The sequence below is a fragment of the Trichomonas vaginalis genome, chromosome VI (assembly GCF_026262505.1).
Source record: "Trichomonas vaginalis G3 chromosome VI, whole genome shotgun sequence".
NCBI lineage: Eukaryota > Parabasalia > Trichomonadida > Trichomonadidae > Trichomonas > Trichomonas vaginalis.
Genome location: NC_067208.1, coordinates 17,303,634 through 17,323,211, shown reverse-complemented (window position 1 = coordinate 17,323,211; position 19,578 = coordinate 17,303,634). Strand labels below are relative to the sequence as shown.

Below are 19,578 nucleotides of genomic sequence, written 5' to 3'. Positions count from 1 at the left end.
TAACTTATTTTTTCTACTACACTATTTTACAGACTCTACATAGCTATCCCCACATATAAACCTGTGGCAATAACACATATATACTCCCTTCATATTCTGATCTCATGACATATTATCGCAAAAACTATAATTATACAACACACCTCATAAAGTCTCATTTTACCCCTATCTAAGCGTTCAAAACTTATTTTCCCCGCGTAATCTGATTCTTCTGGCTCCGCTGATTCGATTTCTGCTGTCAGATCGTGAAAATATGCATCACATAATGAGATAAACCCAAATTACTTAACTTAATATTTTACTTAAAATTTCCTATTCCTCGCTATGGAAATATTTATTATATCTTCCGTTTTCCCTCACAAATATATTTAATTTTCTGAATAATACGTATAATAAAATGATTATCTCAAAAACTAAAATACAAAATCAATGTTGGGTAATGACTAGATATAATCTGCACTTTTGAATTCATATATTTTTTTGAAAAAATCGAATTTTCAAAAAAAGATGAAGTATGAACTTGAAGAGAAATTTTAAGTAAAATATTAAGTTAAGTAATTTGGGTTTATCTCATTATGTGATGCATATTTTCACGATCTGACAGCAGAAATCGAATCAGCGGAGCCAGAAGAATCAGATTACGCGGGGAAAATAAGTTTTGAACGCTTAGATAGGGGTAAAATGAGACTTTATGAGGTGTGTTGTATAATTATAGTTTTTGCGATAATATGTCATGAGATCAGAATATGAAGGGAGTATATATGTGTTATTGCCACAGGTTTATATGTGGGGATAGCTATGTAGAGTCTGTAAAATAGTGTAGTAGAAAAAATAAGTTATATAAAGCACAAAAAATTAAAAATAAATATTATTAAGTGAAAATCAGAATTTACAAATTTTATGTAAGGGTTGGTTTTTGTTAGTTAGAGGATAGGACAAAATGGAGTGCATCATGCACTCTTGTCGGTCAAACTTCCGCATTCAAGTTATGAATGCGGAAGAGTCTGCCATTCTGGGAGACATGCATAGGCAATGTCTCCCAGAATGACACATGCAGACCGACAGGAGTGCACAATGCACTCTTGTCGGTCAAACTTCCGCATTCAAGTTATGAATGCGGAAGAGTCTGCCATTCTGGGAGACATGCATAGGCAATGTCTCCCAGAATGACACATGCAGACCGACAGGAGTGCATAATGCCTAATATTTTCTTCATTCATTTTTAAATTGTTTTATAATTACACGTTATACTCATTTCTCTTAATTACACTAACATAAATGCATCTACCATATTCAATCCATACTCCAATTTAAGGACTGCAAGGAAATATGTTAATCTTGCAAATTCATTCTGCATCACTTTATATCTCATATATTAGAGCATCAAATATTTATATTGATGGTCTATACAAGATGATTGCATTGGAAATTTAAACATAAAACTTTTATTAAATATTATATCTAATTTTGGTAGTATTCTATAAAATCTATATTAAAAGTTTCTGTATAGGTCAAATAAGAAAATATCAGTATTTCAACAATGAGTCTTATTTACGTTGCTATCAGATTTAAGTGAAAAAAGCTTTTTCTATTTTGGTATCATGAATATAAAGTAACATGTACATATATATGAATGGCAAGTTTTGACAGAGAGATATAGCTCTGATGATGAGATAATGAAATTCTAAATATGTTATATAATCATGATCGACCCTCTCAGATTTGACCCATATTTGTATAATATACTATCTAGGCATGCAGCATCATTGTGCTGATATTAGTTTTTGAATATCTGCTCATCATGTTTCTAGGGTGAAAAATATGCTATTTTTGAACCCTGGGGAGGGGGTCATGAAAATTTTTCAATTGTCGGATTTTTAGGGTATCTTATTTTTTGTAAATTTTTTTAATTCATTATATACATCATCTGTTTAATTATAATTTTATTTAAAGCTGCCCTTTTTATCCATTAATTATAGCAATTTACAATTATAGAATCAATATAAGATAATTTAGTAATAAAATTGTAAATTTCTTATTGAATAAGTTTCATGAATTCATCATGGCCTTCTTCGAGGTTATTGAATATGTAGGAAGGTGATGGATAAGGATGGTCGCCAGGATGTCCTGTTTTAACAGCTACTGCTGTTGCGCCTGCAGCGAGTGCAGCATCAACATCATTCGGCATATCTCCAACATGGAACCATTTATCAAATTTGTATCCACGTAATTTTTCTGCGTTTTCACGTGCAAGTTTGAGTGCTTCTACTCTTTCCCATACAAATCCGCCAAATCCTCCGATTCTGTCTGGGAAGTATTCTATTAATCCTGCATTTGAAAGTTTCTTCTAAGCAATCTCTTGCAAATTTCCACTTGCAAGTCCGATGGTAACATTTGGCATCTTACTTAATTCACTAAGGATTTGCTTAATTCCTTTTGGAACCTCTGGAATGACTGTAAACATTTTGATAAAGTTTTGTTCTGTGCGCTTTCCTATTTCATTTATTATTTCTTCGGTTGGTTCGCGGCCAAGCTTCTCAACAATATGATGGATGATCTTTTTGTCCATCCAACCAGCTAATGAATATCCTAAAAACTCTTCAATATCGCCGACAGGAGCAATTACCTCCTCAACAGCATTAGAAAATGCTTGTTTGTGAACATTTACGCTTGTCGTAAAGTTGACAACAGTTCCATCAACGTCAAATGAGATGAAAACTTTGCTCATTTTATTTTCTGATGGGTTTATCTCAATTTGAGAGAAATTACGATAGAAAGAATTTTGGCAAGTGCATAAGATTCAGATGTTTATTTTAAATTTTAAAATTTTGAAAATTCCAGTCACCTATTCAAAAATTCAAATAAAGAGAGCATGGAGGATTTATCAAGTTAATATATACCATATACAAGCAGTTTTCATGGAAAGTCGCGTTTTCTTGGAAAATTACTTTAAGCTCATAGAATTCCAATTTATTTTTAACTATTAATCTGGAATTAACATATGATTATGCCAGATTGATGACCAACTTTAATGGAAACTACAAGATTCCATCGAATGATTATAAATTGTTGATGAGATCAACCAATCAATAACTGATTATATAATTCTACAAATTATTGGATATGATAACAATATGGATCGAATAGATATATTAGGATCAAAATTAATTTGTTAGCAATTTCATTTGGAACAATTTGATAATCAAATGAACACTTCTAGTTTATTATATTTAAAATATACTTGTAATTTGAATTATTATCCAGTAAATACGTGATACTTATTACTTGGATTATATTTGATTTCTTTGCTTGAAATCTTCAATTCTCTTGATTTGATTTGGTGATGTGTTATTTATAGAATATACCATAAAATGTGCAAAAAACATAATTATGTAAACTGAAGCGTAATTGAGAGGCTTGATTGACTTCAAATAGAATCCTCAAAGCTATAAAAGTGACAATGAGCAGTAATGTTGTTTTTAAAGAAGGCGATTTCATACGATTGAATAAAGATAAGTATGCAAAGATAGTCAGTTTAGACCCAGAAGGAAGACTCCAGTTTCAATATTTGGATGCTTATCATTCTGGAAATAGGGATGATTTCACTTTCATTCCAGAAGATGAAATTCCAAAATATCCTGAATATAGTTGCTATAGAGAATATAAAACCGTGTTAACAGAAACAGATCCATACACACAAGCAATGGATAATACTAAAATGCCCCGACCAGTGCTAAATTTAACGCTACGACCAAAAATTGGAGATCTAATTTATGTTCCTAAAACAAACTCTGTTGGCGTTTTTATTTCAATCGATAACAAACCACAAATTTATACTATCAATCAACATCATGAAGAATTAAATAGTGACGATGAATTCCAAATCGCAACCGATAAGTTAATCTGCTATGATGTTAATGAGAAAAGAATAATTCCAGGAGATAATTTGTTAATATATTCAAAGGAAACATTCATACGAGCTACAGCATTACACCCATATGATGGAAAAGTGTTTTGCTTTTCAAATCAAGGGTACGATTGGTATGATTCATATAATATCTACGATTTTACAGCAAATAGCCAAAAATATTCCGTTGGTATGGTTAAAATGCAAAATACACAAGAATATCATGTACTTTTTGTTATGAAATCAGGTGATGTTTGCATTTTAACCGAAAATGATCGCCCAGAGTTACTGCCGCTGAGTGATTATGGAACCAGATGGAAATTTGTGAAAACTATGGAAGGAACAGTTGTTGCAAATACAAGCGCTCCTGGACAGAATTCTCCAAATACAAATTCAAGACAAAATTCGAACCAGAATTACATTCCACCTCCAAATTCCATGCAAAATTCAGGTCCTAATTACAATATGGGTCCAAACAATCCTCAAAATCAATATCCAAATAATAATCGTGGCCCTAATCCTATTTTCAATCCAAATTCAGGCCCAGGATACATGCAACGAAATCCACCAAATTATCCTCCATCTTCTGGCCCGCCGCATCCACCAATGCAAAGAATGTCGTCTGCTCCTAATCCGAGTGAACCAGATTATCCAGATCGTCGGTTTAGAGATCCCAGAGACAACTATAATGATTTTGGCCCACCAATGAATTACAATGGAAATTCACGCCATTCCGGACCTCCTCCTCCCCAGAATTCGTATCCACGACCAGATGATTCGAACTATCCTCCACCTCCACCACCGGGATATGATCGCCCACCCCCGAGACCAGATTCAAGATATTCAGATTACAGACGCAGTCCACCTCCGCCGCCGCCACCACCGCCGCGTAGAGATGAAGAATTTCCACCGAGATCATACAGTAGAAATGACGATTCTCCTCGTCCGCCACCAAGATACAACGATTATTCTTCTTCACGCCGATACGATGATGATTATGATGACAGACACCACCATCATCATCACAGATCGAGAAGGAGTTATTCCGATGACGAAGAATACGATTACAATCACGATTCCTACCGTAGACATGAAAGACCATATGATAGAGACTATTCACATCCACACGACAGAGACTATTCATATGATAGGAAATATTCAAATGATAGAGAGTATTCATCGAGATCTAAAAGTCCTCCGACAACAAGCACAAGCAGTGTATTATCTTCAATCAATTTCGATCAACCTGAGAAGAAGGAGTTGACAAAACGCGAATATATTTATGATATAGAGAAAAAGGGAACAGCTGAAACAGTTTTCAACCACGAAAAAGTTTATAAAGGAGTTATCGCTGCTGTGCCATATATTGGAAAGAACATTCTTATTAATAATATAGAAAATGATGTGATTATATCATATCAAATTGTCGATACAACATTCGAAATGCCACTTTCTAATTCTACAAATTACGGACCAATCAAACTCCATCAGATTCAGATAATTAGGCCAAGTGAGAAAGGACAAAAAGCAGGTTTCTTTGACAACAAAGGTGAATGGCATAATGGATCTGTTGTTGAATTCAATCCAAAAAGTGTTAAGATAGATTATTTGATTAAAATAGGAAATGGAAAGACAAAGCATGTATCTGATTCTGTTCCAATTAATCGTGCACTTAGAACCTCCAATTACTATTAAGAATAAAGATTATATTTTTTGTATTTTTTTTTATGAAATTAGAACTGTTTTTGTGGGAACTGTTTGATAAGAAATATATAATTTAGTCAAAAATACGAAAGTTTTATATCAACTGATATCAATTATAAAAGATAAATATATCTTTTTTACGAATTAACAATTTCTTTTAAAAATTATCCTTAAGACAAGCTGTAATACATATAGGCTTATTAAATAATCGTCTTATTTAAACAGGATTATAGTCAAGCAACTTTGAATATTATGAATTGGATGACAAGGGCGATTTGGCAAAATTATGTATGCTTTATGAGTTCTTAATGCATAATGAAATTTATTTTCTAGATTTCAACTTTTTTCAAATTGCTGATCAAATATTGCGGGAGCTTTCCAAAAATCATATAACTTAAATATTTCAAATAGCTCGATGATAATGTTGATTTATTAACACCGAAATCGCAATTTTATCACTCAAACCGCAAAAGTTTACTTTTTTTAAAAACCGAATTTAAAATAGATTTAACTCTGTACTGCAATATTAATATATCAAAATTCGAATAATCGACAACGATTATGAGTTGTTTGAAAAATTGAGCAATTTTTTCAATGCACGTTCAATTTATTTATTTTTATCATTAAGTTGATTTCGCAGATGCAAAATAAAAATAAATGTGAATTGAAACTATAATTGTTTTTGGAATTCAATGTACCTTTTATCGTCTTGGAACGTTTTTTTTCGTAAAAGCAGAGTTTTCAATCAATTTTACAAATGACTATCAACTATCGACAGGTAGCTAATGATATAGGGAACCAACTAGAAAATCATACATTTGTTGAGTCATACAACATACAGGACACATGCAAGATTTTGGAACTTGCAACATTAAATGTATCACAAGCAAGGAACCTTTTTGAAGACTCATATTTTAAATATGATCCAATAGACTCCTTCAAAATCTTCCAATACGTCAAAGTCGAACTTGGTCATGATTTTGACCAAGCTTTGGCTCTATGTGACGTTTTGAGTAATTTCTTAAAGGCACCTGTTATTCGAGCTCTTCAATCTTCAGTTAAGGAGATGTTAGATACAATAAAAACAAAAGATGAAGAATTAATTCATCTACGAAAAGAAATTAACGACATGAAGGGAAAGAATCCAAATCTTTTAAGCAGAAAATCAATTTCAACAGCAAATGTTGAAATCGCTCAACAGGCAGCCACTATTGAAGATTTAAAGCAGCAAATTGAAATGTTAAAAGAGGCATCTATCAATTCACCGACTCCTACTAACACAATTCACATCGAAAACTTAAAACAATACGCTCCAATACGTGATGAGTTCGAAAGAACACATGAATACGTCAAAGAAGAAGATTTCTACAAAGTTTATGACATTTTAAGGAATATTGCAGACGAAGGTGATAAAATATCAATGAAATATGCAATCGAGAATAGATATCATGAAATAAGACGAGGTTTAATATGTTTTTATATGCAGCTTCAAAAGGCAATCTACCGCTTGTAAAAATGCTTGCAGAATGTGGTGCTGATATTGCTTGCACAAATACAATTAACAAATGGACAGCATTACATCATGCTTGTTATTGGGATCGTCTTCCTGTAGTTGAGTACCTTTGCACACTCCCAGGACTTGATATTAATGCCAAGAATATTGGTGGCGATACAGCACTCCATAAAGCTTGTGACCACTGTAGAGTTGAAGTTGTGAAGTTCCTTGTTACAGTTAAAGGTATTAAACTTAATGAAAAGAACAATAAAGGCAAAACACCACTTAGAAGTACCAATAATAACGATATTAAGACAATTCTTCGAAATCTTGGAGCAACATAACTTTGTTTTATATAGTTTTCTTTGTGATTTCAGTAATATATATTATACTATTTATAAATACTTACCATTTATTTTGTAATCACTCATTTTTTTTGATATCTAAATTTCTTCCGGAGTTTTACATTCATAATATTATTGAAACAAAGCAACGGGCAGGAAAAGGTTAAAAACAAACCATCAACACAAGTATTCGTTATGTCATTGAAAGTAATGAAAGATCAATGAATGAAAATCAATAATTTCGCTTCCACAGTTGCAAAGTATAGGCTTAATACTTAAGCCGTCGCCAAATAGTTTGCTTGTTCGTCAAAGCTTGGATGAATTTGTATGCACAATTGTAATTTTACGGAATTTGAGCAAGTAATTAGATTTTTTATATAATATAGCATTTAGGTATCATGATATCAGCAGAGATCTAAAGTATGAAATTGTTGGCGGTTAGATTTGGACCATCATTGTATTATGCCAAAGGAACTCGCTCCAGCAAAGCTTGAAACAACAATTCACCTTCAAAAGGCTGTCCACGGAACAACACGCAGATTCCGTGCTGAGAGAGCTATCAAATTCATCACAGCTGCAGCCAAGAAAATGATGCACACAGAAGTCGTTAAAATCGACCCAGAACTTAACTCCCGCATCTGGATCCATGGCAAGAACTGCCCACCAACACGCGTTCGTGTCGTTTTCGAGCGCAAGGCTGACGAGGAAGATGCTGAAAAGATGGTTACAATTGCATCCTACAAGAACGTTGCTTCCTTCAATGGCCTTCAAACAACAAAGGTTGTTGATCAGTAAGTATTATATTTTTTCAAATAGTTTTTAATATCCCAAAAAAAGACTATCAACGGCGTTACAAATCAATAGAGTTGTAAAAATTTATTTTATCTTCATGATGGTTTCTTAATTTAGAAAATAATACTCTCATATAACTTTTTTATTCAATTAATTTGAAAAAGTATATTGATTTATCTTCTAATTTAAAGAACTATCGATAGCTTGATGGACTTTACCACCACGATCCTCTTGCTTTGTATACTTTGAAGCTGAATTTTAAGTTTAAGGGTTATGTTTGATTTTTTCGATCCGATTACCGCATAATTATGAGTAAGTGCTGTAACAATATTAAGTAATAATATTATTGAGTTAATTAGTTCGAGTGTCAAAAAAATTTTCAAATGAGATTTCGTAAATTGTTTCCATCGTTTTCGGATTTCGTCAAATCCTAAAAATCCGCGAATTCTATCAAAGAATTGGCTAAATAACAACTTTTTCCTAACAAATTTACATTTGACGGTTTTTCGGTACAAAGAATTTTGTTCAATGTCTCAAGATTTAACACTCAAAGTAGTTGTTGTTGGAGAATCCGGAGTAGGAAAAACATGTGTTTCACTGAGATTTCTTACTGGTGAGTTTTCTGGAACAACTACTCCAACAATTGCAGCTGGGTTTTGCAACGCCAAGCTAAAAGTCGGTAAAACCAATGTAAATCTTCTTATTTGGGATACTGCTGGTCAAGAAGCTTATAGATCACTTACTTCACAATATTATCGCGATACAAAAATTGCAATTTTAATGTTCGATTTAACATTACCGCAAACAATGGATGCCATTAATGAGTGGCATGATAGAATATGCGAAGTTAATGACGGAAGAGTCATTACTGTATTAGTTGGAAATAAATCTGATTTACCAGGAAGAAAAGTCACTGCTGAACAAGGCGAGAAACTTGCTGAATCAATAGGTGCTATCTATCGTGAAACAAGTGCGCTTACTGGTAAAGGAGTTACTGAAGTATTCGAAGATGCCTGCGAAGAATACTTGAAGTTTAATCCTACATCATCTAGACTACGCACAAAGCAAAGTGTTGACGTTGCCAAGCCCGATGCTCCAAAGGGAAATTGCAGTTGCTAATTTTTTTTATAGTTTTAATGTAAATAAACAGGCTATTCTATTTCCAGTTCAATAGTTTTACTTAAACTATCGAATACAATTAGAATTGTTCGATATTTTCTAATAATTAATCAAATAATTATATTTTGCCTATAAGGTTACTTTCATATCTTTGAAATAGCGCAGTACCTCCATTTTAACATTCAAATTGTTCATTTTTGTCTTACTACCACCGAAATTCTATATTTTAGAAAAAATTTCAATGAATCAGTGTTTAAAATTGCTGTTTGATTTTAATAATCTTAATATTAGATAGGAAATAGTTTAGTCATCATAAAAAATGCCAGAATGATTTCTTTATCAAACATTTTTATGAAGAATGTAAAGAATAAAGATACTGATTCTTCAAATATGATTATTAAAAGACAATTAGTAATGATTGGAGATGAATTATCAGAACATGTGAATACATATTCTCAAAAGCGTGAATCTGTCTCGCATTTGTATAAAAAATATAAAATAACGGAAGATGAATATAGGAGCAGAATGATGACTCTTGATAGATACGACGAAACAATTAAGAGTGCATGGAAAGAATTCCAAGAAAATCAATATTATCAAACCCAACAATTAAAATCTCTTTCTCAAAAAGCAGACCAAGCAATATCTAAAGCTTTATCGAAATTATATGAATTAGACAAAGAAAAGCAGAATTTAGACACACGTTACGAAGAAATTCAAGATGAACTTACAAATTTTCGAAGCCAATTTACAGAAACAATAGCATCAGTTAATAATTTGAGTTCTTCAAAAGAACAATTAGAAGATTTTATCTCCGGTTCTGAACGAATTGAACCAGATGAGAATTTACAAAGCATAAAACAACAAATAAACGAATTTTCCAAGGGAATATCGTCAATTACGAAGAAAACTGCAAAATTGCAAATGAAACAACAGTTTTATTCAACAACTTCTTCAAAAAATTCAACACAAATAAACGATTTAGATCTTAGAATACAAGATTTAACTAGTCAAATACACGAATCAATGAACTCATCTATACAAACTCGCAATTCGTTTAGAAACTCTCAAACTGAACAAAAAACGATTAATTTTGACGAATTGCAATTAGAAAAAAACAAACTAGTTTCATCATTAGAAGAAGGTGTACAAAAATACAGACAGTTTTCCAATGATTATAAGCTACTAAAAAGTCAAATTACAAATTTAAATATTAAATTGAACAAAACTCGAAATGATCTTAGCGAAACAGCAGAAGCAATTAAAAGTCTTTCGAAAGCAGCTCATGAAGCATCAGAGAAATTTAAATCTTATTACGCCGTAACTTTAGAAAAAGTTTGTCAAATGAAATTAGAATTATCGACCATGCAAACAGAGAAGGCAAGTTGTAAATCAGATCTACAACGAGAAGAAGAAAATTTGAAGAAAAATAGAAAATTATTATCTGAAAATATTGAAAATTTTCCAATTTATCTTGATATCATTGATAAATATTATCATGAAAAACAGATTGAACTCGATTACATCCAGAAATATGGTGATTTGAAGGTTGCAAAGAATTTCGAAGATATTATTCAAATCACGGATCAAATTTTCGAGCCAGATACAAGTTACAAGAGAATAGAAAACGATTTAAAGCATGAGTCAGAGCAGATTATTACTTTGCGAAGACAAGTTTTGAAATTAACACAAGAAAACAGTTCTATGCTCAAAGAAATCGGAGTTTATTCTACAGATGAAATGAAGAAGTTCGAATTGGAGAGAATGAAAGGAAAGAATGATGAAATTGGCCGAAATATCGAAATTGCAAAAATAGATATTGCAAACCATCAGAGTTCTATATCAAGATTGTTTATACAAATGCATAACAGAGCTATGTCTACTTTGACTAAGCTGGCAAATTATGAAGCTTCGAATAAAGAAAATTTATTCCATCAAGGAGATTTACATCAATGGAATGAGATGCTCGGAATTATTGAAACAATTCCTTCAATTCCATCTGTTATGAAAAAGAAAAAATTGAAAAATAAAAATTAATTTGTTTGTTTTATAAATTTTTAATATTTATCCAGTCTATCACAGTTAGGTGTTTATATATTCACTATTTACAGATCTAATTAATGAATATATTTAATGACTTTGAAAGATTCAATTCAATATCTTATGATAATACAAGAATTTAACTTCATTTCCATGGCAATGAATTCATTTAATGATTTAAATATGAATTATAATAACCAACAGATCAATACTATTATGTTATACCAACTTCTTATATCAATTTCATATCTCTTAGCAAATATTGACTTTTACATCATATTAATAAAAATTCCTATAGTTGTTCTATCTAACTATCTTCCTTATCAAGAATTAATCATAGAACCTGATTATTGATATGTTGTCACTTTTCCTACGTTATTGAAAAAAACTATGTCGGAGGATATCTTTGGGCCTCCGGTCTGGGATCTTGATCCTGTTCTCAAAACATCTACAAAGAAGTTTAGAATGTCTCCTGCCGTTGAATTAGCCCATCAAAAGCAGGAAATTGAAATTATGAAAAAAGATATTGCAGATAAAGATGCCCAAATTCGAAATCTCTCAGAAAAATGTGCAGAGTTTTCACAAGCATGCTCGGATATCCATGCTTTAATACGAGATTTCGAAGCTGTCGCTGATCAAAAGTTTTTTTCTCCGGAACAAGCATCGAAAAACATATTTATAACACATATGGAATACACAAAAATCTTATCTAACAGTATTAATTCTATTATTAATCAACATAATTCACTTCAAGACCAATTTACAAAAGATTTTTCAGATTACGCGGAAGATGTTTCAAAAAGACTTATAGAAATTAGAGATGAGTTTCTTGCCGTCAGAAAACGCAAGGAAGAAGTCATAGAAAACACTCAATACTTAAAAAGACTATGCCAAGTTAATGAACGCGAAAGACAGTCACTCCAAACAATTGTAGAACAGTTAAATGACCAAAAGGCTCAAATAGACGCTTCCGCCCAAATTGATGTTGATAATTTCAAGCAACAATACGATAAAATGCATCAAGAAACAAGAGAATTTAAGCAGGAAGCATTACAGACAACAATGAAGTTCGAAAAACAGCTAAATAAACCACAACCAAGACAGATATCCGATACTCGCCTTGAAGACTCGATTTTACAAAGAGAAGTCACTACTCTTGCAAGGCATTACGATATGGAGTCCCAAAACTACGAGAATACCTATAAAGAATATCAACATGTGATGGAAGAAATAAATCGTGGAAAAGAACACATTAAAAAGCACATGAAAGCATTGGATAGACAAGAACTTGAGAATGCGCAAAAGGTTAATAAGGAATTACGTGCTTATATCGAAAGTGAAAGAAATAATGATAAAATGAGATACGAAAGTCAAGTAAAACGCAACAAAGAGCTTGAAAGAACAATACAAGAACATCTAGATGAACAGAACATGCTTAAACAGTATCTCCAACAAATAGATAAAAAGATGTCAACGCAATCCACAAAACTTCCTATTCTGACTGGAGGACAAAAAGAAAACAACGTTGAATCAAAGAATACAACATTAATTTTGTCTAGACACAAAGCCGATGACGCGGAAATGAAAATGATCAAAAAGGCAATGTCTTCTATCGCTAGAAAGAAAACACTTAATACATCAGGAGATGTTGCATCGAAATTATAATTTTTTTAATATATTTTGTTTGTTATATATAATAAAATTTATTTATATCACTAAACTTACTAAACTTTTATATAATGGCTCTGTTATATGTGTTATATAATATATAGGATGGTAGGAAACCCCCGTAGCATCTAGGGATCAAAAGGAGGTAGCTACATTCTGATTTCATATTCATAACCCTTTGTTATATTAGGTAACTTATAGTTGTAAATTCAACAAATACTGAAAAGTGAACAACCCACTTTGTCATAACGTAATATTACATAAGTCAATTTTAAATTTGATTTGTAATAGAACAATAAAATAAGATTTGATATGTAATTCACATGAGAAGGAATACTATCGCGATCATACAACATAAAATACCGTTAATATGTTCATAAATAGAAAGTTTATTCATAAATCTCGTTGATATTTATCAAAAATTTTCACATGTTTGATGAAAAATGTAAAATAAATTGAGAACCAGTAAAATTTAAGATATCATAATATTTGCTGTGTATATTGTGTTATTTGATATTTTTATAATATTGATTTTCGAGGCGAGTTATATTTTTTTTTGAGAGAAATTGATCCGAAAAGTAATCAGTTCACTTATTTCCAAAAAATTTTTAGTATGGATACTGATATAACACAGAATTACCAATACATTGGATCTCACATCAAAGATTACATATCACAAGACAAACTCTTTACTATTTTCGAAGAAGAAGATATCAAACAATTTCTTAAATCAGCAATTTTATCTTCCGACGATTACTGTACTATCCTCCAACAAGGAGCATCAGAGATTTCCAAAAAGGATCTCTTTAGCTATACACATTCTGCTAATGTTACTGTCAAAAATTTTCAAGATGCTGTTATAGTTCTGAAATCAATGAGTAAAAGTATGGATTTGAGAGTTTTAGACAGTGTTGTTGATGCATTAAGCGAAAATGACCAGAAACCATCTACTCAACCAGTTAATAAAGATTTCGAAGAATCAATCGCAAAATTACAATCACAATTGGACGAATTACGTAACCAGGCTCAAGCCCCAACTTCAGCGCAATCATTTACTTCTGAGCAACGCCCTACCTATACAAGAAGTCCGAAATCTTCCAATGCATCTGAAGAACGCCTTGTCTCTACAAGAAGTCCGAAATCTTCAAATGCATCTGAAGAACGCCTTGTCTCTACAAGGAGTCCGAAATCTTCAAATGCATCTGAAGAACGCCTTGTCTCTACAAGGAGTCCGAAATCTTCAAATGCATCTGAAGAACGCCTTGTCTCTACAAGAAGTCCGAAATCTTCAAATGCATCTGAAGAAAACGGAAGAACTAGAAGATCTAGAAAGGAACTCGCTGATCAAACAAGAGGTAATAGATCTGGTGTTCTTCCTCCAGCAGCCGATGCACAAGAACAAGCAGCAGCCACAGAAGCAATGCCAGAAACAACAGAAGATTATGTTGCAAGGATGGATCAACTAAGGTATACAGAAGATTTCTGGGGAGCCTACAATTTACTTAATGACCTCGCAACCAAAGGAAACTACAGGATGCTACAACGAGCAATAGAAGTTAGATTAAGTGACAAGAAGGGCGAATTTGGCAAGAATCCTCTTTTAGAAGCTTGTGAAAAGTGAAATCTCAAGCTTGTCAGATCCCTGATTGAAAATGGAGCTGCCAGAGAGCCAATGAATGATGATGGAGAGACACCTATTATTAGAGCATCTCGCTATGGAAATGTAGATGTTGCGAAATATCTTGTTTCCATCGGATCAAAGATCGACTCCACTTGTAATTCCAGTGATACTCCGCTTATCAAAGCATCGTCAAATGGACGCTATGATATGGTTAATTACCTTTTATCCGCTGGTGCAAACAAAGAGGCAAAGAACAGATTTGGTGATACAGCACTTTATTGGGCTGCTGCAAATGGCAAATTAGATGTTGTTAAATTACTCGTAAATAAAGGAGCTAATAAGGATTCAAAGAATCTCAAAGGAAAAACACCACTCATCATAGCGGCTGCAAATAATCATCTTGATGTAATTAAATATCTTGTTGGTAGCGGAGCAGACAAAAACGCTGCCAGCAAATTTGGAGATACACCATTAAGTGTTTCAAATGGACCTGTTAGAGAATATTTGAGATCTGTTGGAGCAAAAGATTCGACAGCTCCTCCTCGCCGTGGATTTCAATAAAATACCACCTTATAATTTATAAATATTTGTTTTATCAAAGAATTAAATCGCTTCTATTTCAAAAAACTAATTTTTATATAAGATCTTTGAAAGTTTATATATAAAGCTCCACATCTCAATACGATTGCTGCTTATATTGCAGATTTAAAAAAGTTTCATTTCTAATTCTTCTTGGAGTTGTGCCAAAGACAACCATTTTTAGATAATGATTGTATTTGTTCGCAATAATTGTGTGTATTGACAACAACAAGCTGAAACTTCCTATATATCTAATAAATCAAATTTCAATATTGGAATTATATGTTTAAAAGCCCGGATGATGAAGAACATACAATTCTGATTTCTTTTACATTGTATTGCTGAAGAATAGTAATAAATATAAAATATGATAAAAAAAAATAATTGAAATTTATAAATCTTTACAACAATAAATATTCACTATGTAATGACAATTTAATTGTTCATTAAAAGTTTATTTGCTGTCAGTGTCAAGGAAATATCCAATAAGAAAAGCGATTGCAAGGAAAGCCACTAAGATTAAATACAACGGGAGTCTGCTTTTCTTGGGTTTAACATCATCCTCATCCTTATAATTTGAATCATCGATTTGTTTTACTTGTCTTCTGTGGATTGGCTCGAGTTCATCGGTAGATCTACGAGGCATTTGAGGTCCTTGCACATTTTCTGTTAATTTTACATTCTGAAAGTTATTGAATCCAGGATTTTTCTGCCAAGGTGACATTTTAATTTTTATATGTCACTTTTGTAGTCTCAATACTTTTAAAATTTCATGTAAGGCCAATTTTCAGATGCAACGAGATTTTATTTACAATACATATATGAATTATCAAATCAAATTTGATTTTTATATTTCTCTTTTCAATTTTTTTGTACGTTGTTTTCTTCAAAAATGGCGGAGGAAACAGTTCAATTTGAGGATATTGATCTAGGACAAGCAGTCCGCCTTGAAAAATCCAAATCAGATCCACTAGTAATTACTAATACGTTTTCCGAAGAAGAATTAAAATCGATATTCATAGCAAAAAGTCAAGATTTTAACATTTCGACATCAGACAAGATGTTTCAACGATTTTATATTAATCAAATGAAGAAACCATTCCTAAAAATCTTTGATATGAGCTCATCTTCTATTGGTCCTAAAGCAACAGAAGTGATTTGTTCATTAATTCTAAATCATCCTCATATAAGATCAATTAACTTATCGGGAAACTCCATTGGCAACAAAGGAGCTACTTCTATTGCTCAATTCTTATTACAAACAACAAAAATAATATCATTAGATTTATCATCAAATGCAATCCTTGACAAAGGTCTATATGCCATATTTTATGCACTTAAATCAAACCCTTCCGTTATTTCACTTAAAATTGGCTCTACATCATCAGTTGCAAGAAATTCAGTTGGCCAAAGTGCTGCAAAAGAATTAGCATCAACTCTTTCAATGAATCAAGTTCTTTCCGAACTAGATTTATCAATGGCAAAGATTACATGCGATTTAATGATCCACATTTCGAAAGGATTAGAATTAAATCATTCATTGCAAGTTTTAAACATATCTAACAACAATATTTGCTCAAAAGGATGCAGAAAAGTATTACAAGCAATATTAAACTCAAACATTGTTGATTTAAACATCTCAAACAATGCAATTAAAGATGATATTGCTCCAGACTTCATAAAATACATTTCCAAGAACAAAAGCATCAAGCGCCTTAATATTTCTAATAACCAGCTTACAAAAGCATTCACAAAAGCTATTACACCAGCTTTTGCAAATTATTCTGAGTTAATTGAGTTTAATTTGTCACACAATCCACTCACAGGTGCCGGAATTGATGAGTTCGGACCAGCGCTTGCCATGAATCTTAAAATAAAGACATTAAACATCTCAATGTGTCAAATTGACAACAACGGCTTCAAATCCTTCTGCAAGAAACTGGCCGAGAATTATTCCCTTACAACACTGATTCTGTCACATAACCCGATTGGCGATGAAGGCGCTAAGAATTTCGCGGAAGTGATTAAAGAGCATCCCATCTTGAAGGAGATCGATTTAGAGATGACAGAAATTACTGATGTAGGCGGTGATGTATTAATACCTGCATTAGGAGCTTCCAAATCCATTGAAAAAGTCTCATTTCGAAATAATCTTTTGGGAAATCCAAAAGTTATATCGAAAGCTCTCATGGATAACACTCTTTTATACTACTTTGATATAGATTACAACGATATCGAGTACAAATACCATGCAGATATTGAGAAATTGATAAAATCAAATCAAAAATTGAGGAAAGAAAGGAAAGAGAACAAAATCAAGAGGGAAGTACAATCAACCAAAGATGTAGATGCCAGACTACACCTAACACGCCAGGAAATCTCAGAAGAAAGGGAACAAATCCAATCTTATTCAGACGATCTCGTCAAAGCTAAAGAAGAATTCAAAACAGCCAGTGAAAGTCGAAATACAACAATAAAAGCTCTTACTACTAAGTTCGATGAAATAAATGGAGTACAAAATGGAAAAAGTGACACCTACAGAGAGGCCATTGGCAATTTACAGAACAGCAAAGAGGTATTAGAGTACAATTTGAGGAGCCTTCAGCAACAGCTACAGTCAGAGATTGAGGTGAACAAGAGAGATATGACTGCAATGGGTCAACTTGAAAATAAATTATTTGAAACACAAAAAACAAATGAAATGGAGATTAGTGATGTTATTAAGAAACTCCTTGAGGCAAAACAAAAATATTTGGATGCTAAAGAGATTCTTCTTGAAGCTTGGAACACTTCTCATGTTTTCGTAACTTCTGGACATGACACAGCCACTCCTAAAAAAACTAACCGCGAAACAACAAGGAACACGAAGAGGAGCTCTAGAAAGAAGATATCAGGAAGCGATTCTAAAGGAAAAGTAAATGATAAATTCCCTTCTTCTCGTCCTGTTGATTAACTTTGGTTTGTTATTTTATTCATTTTTTTTAGTTGTTTGATGTAAATTATAATATATTTGTTACTTTATAAATGAAACTCATTACTTTTTTCATACGGTAATGTGATAGTAGCTCATCTGTTCATTACAATGTTGGCGAATAATATGTTTATTCACTACCAGTTTTCGAGATGTGATGAATAATTATAGAAAATAGCTAAAAATAATGTCCTACTTTTATCAATTTTATATCATTTTAGAGTTAAAGTGCAAAGTGGAGAACATGCCTGTACTGTTGAGGATTCAATATTTTGATTGTTTTATTTTGCACCTGCTTTAAATATGAATATTCAAGTTCATTATGTAGTTTTCATTTTCTTTTCTTTTGCATAATGAAGTGGAGTTTTTCGTAGTTTTTTTGGCTCACATTATGGGAATCAAAGGTTCCTTTGATCGATGTGTATTTGCTTATTTTTCGAGATGTTATCAAGATCAACAGTAAGGACTCCACTTATCAGGATTAATTAAATAAAAGTTCGTTACTTTTTTATTAACATAGGAAATAACAGTTGATGAGTGTGTAACAGAAAGATCTATGCTTATCACGAAAAAAACTAACATTTCATATGAAGTCAGGGAAAAAAGTGAAAAAAATGTCAACTGAAACAAACAACACTGACTTACAACAATATCAAATTGCAATAAAAATTGCAGAGGCGCACATTAAATTGCTTTCCCAACGTCCTATTGAAGAAACAATGGCTTCTTTAACAGAATTCGAGCAATTGAAATTCAAAACTACAATGGCATACGCTCTGACGACTCTTCAAATGTGCTATTTAAAGGCCAAAGGAGAGAACATTGATTCTCATCCAAACAAACATTACTTAGAAAAACTTCAAGCTCTATATTCCAAGATTGATAAATACATTGATTCCCCAAGCAAATGAAAATTGGTAACTCATCTTTTGTACTTAAATTCAATGATAACAAATTAAATGTGAATTGTTTTCAAAATATTTCACGTTTACTAGCCACAATTACGATGTTATTTGCAAGGAATGTAACTATAAGACTTACTTTGAATACAATTGCTTCAATTTATACAATACTCGAAAAGATTTTTTTATTACTTTGAATAGAATGATTTGAATAGGATCCAATTCTAAAACTGTTATAAATTTAGAGATTTTTGCGGAATAAATACTTTTTATTCTTTATTTATTGGTATTTTTTATGGTATTTTTAGCTTTTTGTTGAAATGATTTAAGAAACTCAAACACCTTAAATAACTCGGAGAATCCATGAATATATTCATATATCTTTTTTACTTGTTCAATGGAAAATTTTACTTCCAATTTGTTTTGGAGCCCAAAT

The 19,578-nt window shown here is 32.1% G+C and overlaps 12 protein-coding genes across 12 annotated transcripts; 10 read left to right on the top strand and 2 right to left on the bottom strand.

The window, feature by feature from the left end:
• Positions 1–1,494: 1,494 nt before the first annotated feature.
• TVAGG3_0881990 (HAD-hyrolase-like family) lies at positions 1,495–2,728 on the bottom strand (the record flags this gene model as incomplete). Its single annotated transcript, XM_001321797.2, has 1 exon — positions 2,348–2,728. One exon carries the CDS (start codon positions 2,726–2,728, stop codon positions 2,348–2,350), a length of 381 nt encoding a protein of 126 aa, XP_001321832.1.
• Positions 2,729–3,460: 732 nt separating this feature from the next.
• Positions 3,461–5,622, top strand: TVAGG3_0881980 (proline-rich extensin signature family; the record flags this gene model as incomplete). Its single annotated transcript, XM_001321796.1, has 1 exon — positions 3,461–5,602. One exon carries the CDS (start codon positions 3,461–3,463, stop codon positions 5,600–5,602), a length of 2,142 nt encoding a protein of 713 aa, XP_001321831.1.
• Positions 5,623–6,365: 743 nt separating this feature from the next.
• Positions 6,366–7,509, top strand: TVAGG3_0881970 (Ankyrin repeat family; the record flags this gene model as incomplete). The annotated part of the gene is made up of 1 exon (XM_001321794.1): positions 7,127–7,450. The coding sequence occupies one exon, from the start codon at positions 7,127–7,129 to the stop codon at positions 7,448–7,450; it is 324 nt and encodes a 107-aa protein (XP_001321829.1).
• A 403-nt stretch (positions 7,510–7,912) lies between these two features.
• Positions 7,913–8,245, top strand: TVAGG3_0881960 (structural constituent of ribosome; the record flags this gene model as incomplete). Its single annotated transcript, XM_001321793.1, has 1 exon — positions 7,913–8,245. One exon carries the CDS (start codon positions 7,913–7,915, stop codon positions 8,243–8,245), a length of 333 nt encoding a protein of 110 aa, XP_001321828.1.
• A 525-nt stretch (positions 8,246–8,770) lies between these two features.
• On the top strand, positions 8,771–9,406 carry TVAGG3_0881950 (GTPase protein; the record flags this gene model as incomplete). The annotated part of the gene is made up of 1 exon (XM_001321792.2): positions 8,771–9,361. The coding sequence occupies one exon, from the start codon at positions 8,771–8,773 to the stop codon at positions 9,359–9,361; it is 591 nt and encodes a 196-aa protein (XP_001321827.1).
• A 263-nt stretch (positions 9,407–9,669) lies between these two features.
• On the top strand, positions 9,670–11,608 carry TVAGG3_0881940 (uncharacterized protein; the record flags this gene model as incomplete). Its single annotated transcript, XM_001321791.1, has 1 exon — positions 9,713–11,398. The coding sequence occupies one exon, from the start codon at positions 9,713–9,715 to the stop codon at positions 11,396–11,398; it is 1,686 nt and encodes a 561-aa protein (XP_001321826.1).
• A 183-nt stretch (positions 11,609–11,791) lies between these two features.
• Positions 11,792–13,066, top strand: TVAGG3_0881930 (uncharacterized protein; the record flags this gene model as incomplete). Its single annotated transcript, XM_001321790.1, has 1 exon — positions 11,792–13,066. One exon carries the CDS (start codon positions 11,792–11,794, stop codon positions 13,064–13,066), a length of 1,275 nt encoding a protein of 424 aa, XP_001321825.1.
• Positions 13,067–13,682: 616 nt separating this feature from the next.
• On the top strand, positions 13,683–14,690 carry TVAGG3_0881910 (spectrin binding; the record flags this gene model as incomplete). Its single annotated transcript, XM_001321789.1, has 1 exon — positions 13,683–14,690. One exon carries the CDS (start codon positions 13,683–13,685, stop codon positions 14,688–14,690), a length of 1,008 nt encoding a protein of 335 aa, XP_001321824.1.
• A 51-nt stretch (positions 14,691–14,741) lies between these two features.
• On the top strand, positions 14,742–15,251 carry TVAGG3_0881920 (ankyrin repeat, PH and SEC7 domain containing protein SECG-related family; the record flags this gene model as incomplete). The annotated part of the gene is made up of 1 exon (XM_001321788.1): positions 14,742–15,251. The coding sequence occupies one exon, from the start codon at positions 14,742–14,744 to the stop codon at positions 15,249–15,251; it is 510 nt and encodes a 169-aa protein (XP_001321823.1).
• Positions 15,252–15,389: 138 nt separating this feature from the next.
• On the bottom strand, positions 15,390–15,993 carry TVAGG3_0881900 (uncharacterized protein; the record flags this gene model as incomplete). The annotated part of the gene is made up of 1 exon (XM_001321787.1): positions 15,724–15,993. The coding sequence occupies one exon, from the start codon at positions 15,991–15,993 to the stop codon at positions 15,724–15,726; it is 270 nt and encodes an 89-aa protein (XP_001321822.1).
• A 168-nt stretch (positions 15,994–16,161) lies between these two features.
• On the top strand, positions 16,162–18,299 carry TVAGG3_0881890 (uncharacterized protein; the record flags this gene model as incomplete). The annotated part of the gene is made up of 1 exon (XM_001321786.1): positions 16,162–18,222. One exon carries the CDS (start codon positions 16,162–16,164, stop codon positions 18,220–18,222), a length of 2,061 nt encoding a protein of 686 aa, XP_001321821.1.
• A 550-nt stretch (positions 18,300–18,849) lies between these two features.
• Positions 18,850–19,377, top strand: TVAGG3_0881880 (maturation of 5.8S rRNA; the record flags this gene model as incomplete). Its single annotated transcript, XM_001321785.1, has 1 exon — positions 18,855–19,151. The coding sequence occupies one exon, from the start codon at positions 18,855–18,857 to the stop codon at positions 19,149–19,151; it is 297 nt and encodes a 98-aa protein (XP_001321820.1).
• Positions 19,378–19,578: the final 201 nt, after the last annotated feature.